This window comes from Eufriesea mexicana, unplaced genomic scaffold (genome assembly GCF_001483705.2).
Source record: "Eufriesea mexicana isolate 0111107269 unplaced genomic scaffold, ASM148370v2 scaffold1387, whole genome shotgun sequence".
Taxonomy (NCBI): domain Eukaryota; kingdom Metazoa; phylum Arthropoda; class Insecta; order Hymenoptera; family Apidae; genus Eufriesea; species Eufriesea mexicana.
The window spans coordinates 108,331-116,233 of record NW_016909492.1 but is presented as its reverse complement, the minus strand read 5'-3'; the positions used below and the strand labels follow the sequence as shown (position 1 = coordinate 116,233).

Below are 7,903 nucleotides of genomic sequence, written 5' to 3'. Positions count from 1 at the left end.
AACTCAAAGGCAGTATTACCTCCGTCTAGATATTGCCACATTGTAGCAGAAATCCTGTGCTTGTACGATAATTTGAATGGTGTTGATTGCATTTGAGTACATATATGTGCAAAGTGTGATTTTAAGGTTTTCTGCTTAGATGATATTGCCTAGTCATTTAAATCATATTACAGTATATTATTTAATCATTTAAATCATAACCTTTATATATTAGTAATATAAGAAACTTACGAATAGAAACTAATTTAAAAAAATTGTGTTTTTAATATAAATGTTCTTTTAACCCTTTCGCGCTGGCGGAACTGGGTATCAATGTGGCACCGGTGTAAACAGTGTTTCACATTTTCAGATATAAGCCAGATGTAATCTGCGCTAGCCACTAGGTAAAACTTTTTAATTGCCGGCTATAATCGGCGGTAGCTGTGAAAGGGTTAATAATATACCCTTAATATTTAGTAAATGTAATGTTCTAATTATATAATATATAACAATAAGTCTTTATATTTTTTTATAAATATGATTAAATAATAATATAATTAGTTTTTTACATTAATTAAATATAATATACCAACAGAATTTTATTATTATGAAGTAATGATAATCATATTCTGATAGTACTATAATTTTTATTATAAAAAGATTTATTTACATTTATTAAGAATCTGCATCAATTTTAGAATGTAAAATGTTCCAAAATAAAAACCATATAGGAAATATTGTAGAAACTGTTACGTTATACAACCAATTTCCATAAATCATTGAATCCATAATACTGAAAACCAATGCTTGCTTAATAGCACGATATCCATGGAATAAAATGGACAAAATGGAATTTGAAGAAAAATTGATATATGCATAACACATTATGAATAAACTTGCAATCATAAATGGATGTAAAAGAATCCACATAAAAGATAACATTTTGTGAAACCTGCAACAAAATTTTGTTATAAAGTTTAATACTAATTATTTAAAAAAATATTTAATTTTTTAAGTATACTTACTTGGTAAAATTTTGTTTTGGTATTACTGGTAAAATGACAGGTACATAAATTACAGCAGCAAGAAGTGCCAGAGAAAAATTATGCATTGCTATACACATTAATACTGTACCTAATTCTACTAAAGCAATTACACAAATTAAAGCTGCAGTTTTATATTTCATTTGTCTAAATGCAATAAAAATTTATTTAAGTATAATTTGTAATTATACAAAGTAATTGGTTAACACTTAAATTACCTTCTAGAATAGAATGGCCACATTATGGTTAAAATGGTTATTGCCACGAAACCAAAATATATAGAATCTGCTGTATGGAAATTCATTTTTCTACCAAAATAAGTAAGTGGATGTGGGCATGTTAAAATCGCAACACCGCAAATATGAGCCCATAATATCTCTGAAGTAATAATGCCAATATCGAATCCATCATCCTAAATAATATATTTTATAATTATATAATCAATCTAAGGTACATATAATAAATATGTAAAGATGGATCCACGAGTCTTTCTTTTTTGGGACAAACAGAGGCAAAATTTGTACATGGTACATGATTTTTTAATCATATTTTAGAAGAACTAAAATTTGTTGTAATTTATATTTTAATATTTCTATCTGACCATAACTTAAATAAGTATATGTGTATTGATTACTTGTACATTATAAAAAATCAGAGTAATCATAGTGAATGTAAATAAATAAAATATCCAACATAATATTTGTTAGAATTATTTTCTTGGACACGAGACGATCCCCCCGACCCATTCGAATTCATCTCTATAAACGTATTATTTACTCTAATTATAAAAAGATACATACATACCAATCTACGAATTACCTCTATGTTTTTCATTATAATACATGATTAATTTTTAGTAAATAATTTACTTCTGTATAAGTTAACAATGTGGTAAAAAGAAACAAACCTTTGATTGTTTAATGGTAGTGTTTTTCGTATCTTCTATAGAATTAGATGCTTGAAGCCTTTGCCACATGCAAAATGCTTTTATAAATATTCCCGCAATAATTAAGACTAATGATCTTATATAAAGTCCTAAAATATATTTTCGGTATTAATTATTTATATTATTTATATTACATACAAATAAGCCTTTTATATGATTATTTAATAAAATGAATTTTCTATTTTTAATATAGTATCTTTGTAAATTTATGAATAATTTCTCAACAATAAAAAATAAAATATTCATTAGCGTATATGTATGTATTTTTTATTTTATCATATAATTCTTTACTCACCAATAGAAATATAAGTATCAGTTGAAGGAAGCAGATAAAAAAAATAAGATTGATGAAAACGTTCTAATAAATTATTTAATGATCGAACTATACTTTCTACAACACGACCAACTTGGTAAAAGTTTCCATCTGAACTTTGTTGACGAGGTTTTTCAAAACCTTCTAAGGTAATTGCTTCAATACCAAATCTGTAATAATATTTATTAAAGCCATTTATAAAAATCATTAAATCGTGAAAAAATTATAGCAGTTAAAATAAAATCAATTTTTATTAAACAGTAAAATAATTTATATTTCTGTTATTTATTTTAAATTAAACGAATATTTAAAAGAGAACTAATATACACTTTTGTGATATTTTTTACTATTTAGAAAATAAAACACATATATATACATGAAGATAATTTTTAATTACACAAATATTATAAATATTGTGTATGCCATTAATGTCAGTAATATTAATTATTCTATATGGAGAAGGATGAAACAATAAAAATGTTCATTTTTGTGATTTTACTGTGTATATCACATTTTGTGGAACTTATAATACATTAGAAAATGGAAAGATTTTGTGTATTAATTATAAATATAGTATGTTTATTGGAATAAAACAAATGTAAAATGACTCTTCTTACTTCTATTATTTCTGATTGATGTAAGTTTATATTATATTAGTAGCAATTAAGCCTTATTTATAACAATTGAATGAGAAATTCATTTTCTCAGTATCATTTCTCAATTCAAGTATCAAAATATTTATAAAATGTAGAAGTATATATTTCTTATCCTCTTTTAATATTCCATAATGTTCAATTTTAATCTATTAAATGTTATTTCATTAATAATAGATTAAAGTATTAAAAATTGATTTTATTAATTGTATAAATGCATATATATTATAAATAACAGATTAATAATAACTTTCATAATTTTTGTATAGCTTTTAAATACCTGTGGAAAAGTCCATGATTTCCTGTTGGAATTCCAGTAGCCTGACTTGTAATCATCATTAGAAGTGTATTGAAATGATACCACCAATTTTTGAATTTGTTTTTATATTTAACATCAAAACGTTTCTGAAATGATTGACGAATTCCTTCCTTTGCTATCATATTTTGTGCCAAATTAAAAAGGTCTAAATTGGGCAATCGTCCATTTAATCCTTCTACCTAGAGAATAATGAAAATTTATATTAGTAGACTGAATAGTATGTCAGAAATTTCTTGCTCAGCTCGTTAATATTTAGCTTAAATATAAATTTTAATGTTGTGAAATACGCAAACTTTTAGTTTTATTAAACTCACAAATAGTTAATTACAAAAGCATTTACAGTACTGGAAAACATAGTTCGCCAATTACTTGCGAATAAGATAAAATACATAGTTATATGTTTGAAATATATTTTATATTGTTTAGTTTAAAATTATGTAAATATATATAAATTTATAATTTGTAAAAATATATAAATGTGTAATGAAAAAATTTATTTTAAATTATTATAGATGGAAAAATATTTCTCACACTTTAGCATCAAAAGAAGATTTTTTTGACAACAAATTGTTTGATGAAGACAGAAATTGGTTGTTGCAATTATAGTGTCATTTACTGATAAAAATTCTTAACTGAAATTAGAATGTTAAAGATTATTGTTAATTTTACTATTTTATTGTGTAAAAAAGATTGAAAAATTATTTTTTGTAATAAAATCTGCTAAAAAATACAATGTGTATATATAGTGTATTTCACTTATGTCTGTATAGCACAATATTTTATAACAAATTATAGTTATAATAAAAGTGTTTCTACCGAAGTTGTTTGATATGATGGAATATATTGCATGATATTAATAATTGTTTGCGAGTGGAGTGGAATAGAGGTACTTCTAAAGTTATGTTCTATTTTCTATTTTCTCAAATAGGACCGTATATCTTTTTAGTTGACATTATAATGGCAGGTTTCATGAGAAATTCTGTGACTTGCAATTTAATGTAATAAGTCATAAATTTAAACTATGAAAATTAAATGAAATCTAGATACAGATACATGGCTTTGTTAATATAAGTCATTAAAAAAAATTAAAAGAAAAATATAGTGCATACTTTAACATCAATAGATGAAATCTTCATTGAATGTAGCTCCAAATTAATAGCAGCTTGAATGGAACCAGCACGACCAGGAAGATCTCCAGATATGAGTACTCCTTCATTACCACTTGTAACTCCATGGTATGCATCCAACCATGCCTGTATTCCTAACTGTTCATGTTCTGTTATTAGAAATATAATATCCTTCGCCCAATATTTCTGTTCTACAATAAAAAATTATTTTAATATATTAATTAAAAAGAAATAAATATAATTTTTAGAATTATATTTTTACTTTTGTATTCATTTTTAAATATAAAATATTTAATAATATTTCATGGAACTACTTACTTCTACAAAATTTGGCAAATGCAAGAAGAAGAGCAATGGAAGGTGCTGTATCCAAATAAATACTATTAATTGGTCTGAAAGGTACACTAACTACAATTGATTCTGTACTGGCAGCTCTTGGAGCTCTTATAATTCCATATATATTTTGACCTGTAAACTATAAATATACTAATTTTTATACTTTTATCAAACATTTTATCTCTATTCAAATTCCTTCCTTCATTGAAAATGATAAAAAAATGTCAATTTAATAATTAATTAAGTGTAGTACTTAGAATACCTTCTGATAAAAATAAAATATATACTTCATTATTTACCTGTTGGTCTTGAAAGGGATTCACTAACGTGAAATTATGTATGAAAACATCTAAATGAAGCTGATTTAATTTAGCAGCTAACCATGCATATGGCATCACATCAGGATACCGTTTCATTTCATGAAGTAAGTATACATAATATTGTTTTGCTGTTTGCTCTAAATTACTTTTCTTTGTAACTAAGCCAGGTAATAAAGCATTTTCGGAGAAATAAGTATCTATATGTTTAAAAAATAGACACATTATTTAGAATCCTTATATTAATATTGTTATAAATATTTGGTGATAATCCATATAATACATATAACTTCAATTTACTTTTTAATATTTTTTGGAAATAAAAAATTAATGATATGGAACTATTATATATCTAGAAAAGGGACAAAAATATAATACAAATAACAGATTTTTATACAAAATGAAAATAAGCAGTTTTTTATTGAAAGTTGTTATTGAAACAAAAAATATTTGAAAACTAATCAATTAAATAAATGTGTATTATTAAAATAATAACTTAAGGAAATAAATTAATATAATTAAAGCACACTTTAAAGCATACTTATTAAGAATAAAATATTTGCTACTTGATAAATTTGTATATCTTTATGACAGAAACATAAAAGAATGGCTTTTTTCATAGAACAATGACTGTTTAACTTTTTATTGTATATATATACAGGGTGATTTGAACTGAATTATTGAAGGATATATAAAAATTATTGAAATATACAAAATATGTTGATTTATAAATGTATGTTATAATAAATTAATTTTACAGAAAATAAGACAAAGATAGAAGTTTTCTTAAAGTTACAATTTTGTTTTAATTTTTTATAAAAATTGAGTTATGTTTGTACTTTTCTCTTTTAACAGAAAATTTTATCGAAATTAAATATTTCGAAAAATTACATATTTATGTCAAATTATTCTAAAGGTATTCTATACTTTGTATCAAATTTTTTTGATGTATTTAACACATAAAATAAAATGTCTATACCTTTTCGAAAAATTATTGTATAAACCTATTTTATTTAGATATTATGCCTTGAAAATATTCGATTCTTCATTTAGAACTATATATGTATAATTTTATAAGATATAGATATTATTTTATTGTAATACTAAATTTTGTTTTATTTATGTTTGTATGTACTTAATGAAAATAATCATCATTTATGATATTTATTATCGACGCAAAACATAACCTATTTCATTTTATTTATGTAATAAATACAATTTTATACTTACTATCATTAAACATCGGTAAAGCAAGAAGTAATATCCAAACAATGCCACTTATATATAAAAAGAAACATAGTGGTTGTTCCCATTTTAATAAAAATTTTATTATTTTTCCAGATCCCGCTCTTGGATCCGTCAATAAAGCCATTGTCGGTTCTATTCATTAAAACTACATATGCGTATGTCAAACTTAACCATGATTTATCTAATAAATTTTATTGCATCCATATTACATAAAGTAGAAATTATATAGAAATCATCAAGTATCGATATAATATAAATAAAAATGGATATATTAAAGATAAATAAAATTTGTTTTACAAATGAGTGAAATATATAATGCACAGATGAAACAACGTGTTATAATTATATAAAATTATGTTATGATGATATATAATATAAAATACAATGTATGTAATATGAAACAGTACAAATTTATTGACATTTTTAAAACCCTATTAAAATTCGCGCCTAAGTTCATACAGTACCTCCAGAGAGTGTTAAGGCACATACGTATGCTATTATGCGACATTTATAAAATAGTGCATAGAGTTGACTTTCTGAAGTATTATACACTCTAAATTCTTTGATGTTCAAATTGTACTGAATAACTTTTTATTTTTTTTCAAAATTTTGATTAATTTTGAAGAAATTGAAATGAAGAAAATTGAAGCTGAATATTGACTCTATATAATATATAAAATTTCTTGGTTATAACAAAAATTAGTATAATTTACAGAATAATAGATTATTTGAAAAAAAAATATCAGCATATTCAGATACTTATTTTATTTTTTTTTTTTTTGTTTTCATTTGTGTTCGTGTTTTTAGTGTTCATTCTTAGAAACTGTTAGTGAAGTAAAGCAAGTACATTGATATTTTGTAAATGATACGAGTTACTAATCATAGCAGCAGTTAATGAATATAATCAGAGAAAATAATTTTAATGCTAGTTAATATTTGAAACTTAATGTATTATTTGGTAATACATTTTTGTATCATAAAGTACGGAATAGACTAAACGAATTTTTGTTATATATTTCGGGAACTCTAGACCAGGAACTTACTATATTATTGTCATCTTTAATATTACTGATTTAGTATAAGATAATATTACAACGTCTATAACAAATAGTTGAAGTTAAAACCAAAATTTAATATGAGATTATAAATAACGTATACAATAAAATATTTTATTTTATAATCGTAAATGAAGTATAGAATTATATATATTTATGTATGATAATACATAATCTTATACATATGTATCGTAAAATTTTTAATTTATATTCTAAACCTTAATTTACGAAATATTTACCAAAAAGGATTATTACTTTACATTGATTTTTATCTATAGGTATATATAGCATACAGCATACTTTAGCTGTTACTTATATATCTACTGTTTGTATAAATAGAACTCGATACTTATATATAAAGGGTGATTTTAAAAATCGAATTTGTTCGTTTTCGATGATTTCTTATTCTGAGATACGTTGTTGGCTGCATAACAACAATTAAAATATTATAGCCAAATCTAACTTTTTCTAATATACATGCATATATACCCATGCATGCATAGGTGAATGCCGTGACTGACGTTTACACAGTCCAAGTCGTTTATGTATAAGCGAAAATTAATCTGT

The 7,903-nt window shown here is 23.5% G+C and overlaps 1 protein-coding gene across 1 annotated transcript; it reads right to left on the bottom strand.

The window, feature by feature from the left end:
- Window positions 1-654: 654 nt before the first annotated feature.
- On the bottom strand, window positions 655-6,407 carry GAA1 (glycosylphosphatidylinositol anchor attachment 1). Its single transcript, XM_017900932.1, has 10 exons — window positions 6,264-6,407; window positions 5,016-5,233; window positions 4,699-4,855; window positions 4,363-4,571; window positions 3,215-3,432; window positions 2,264-2,451; window positions 1,930-2,057; window positions 1,241-1,434; window positions 1,005-1,169; window positions 655-931 (listed from the first exon to the last, which is right to left on the bottom strand). The coding sequence occupies exons 1-10, from the start codon at window positions 6,403-6,405 to the stop codon at window positions 655-657; spliced, it is 1,896 nt and encodes a 631-aa protein (XP_017756421.1). The 5' UTR covers window positions 6,406-6,407.
- Window positions 6,408-7,903: the final 1,496 nt, after the last annotated feature.

Excerpts from the sequence above, each read along its gene's own strand:
- GAA1 (XM_017900932.1), bottom strand. The coding sequence starts at position 6,405 with ATGGCTTTATTGACGGATCCAAGAGCGGGATCTGGAAAAATAATAAAA. Across the intron at positions 4,856-5,015 it reads ATCCCTTTCAAGACCAACAG|TTTACAGGTCAAAATATATA; the intron begins GTAAATAATGAA and ends GTATATTTATAG. Across the intron at positions 2,452-3,214 it reads AATCATGGACTTTTCCACAG|ATTTGGTATTGAAGCAATTA; the intron begins GTATTTAAAAGC and ends ATATTATTACAG.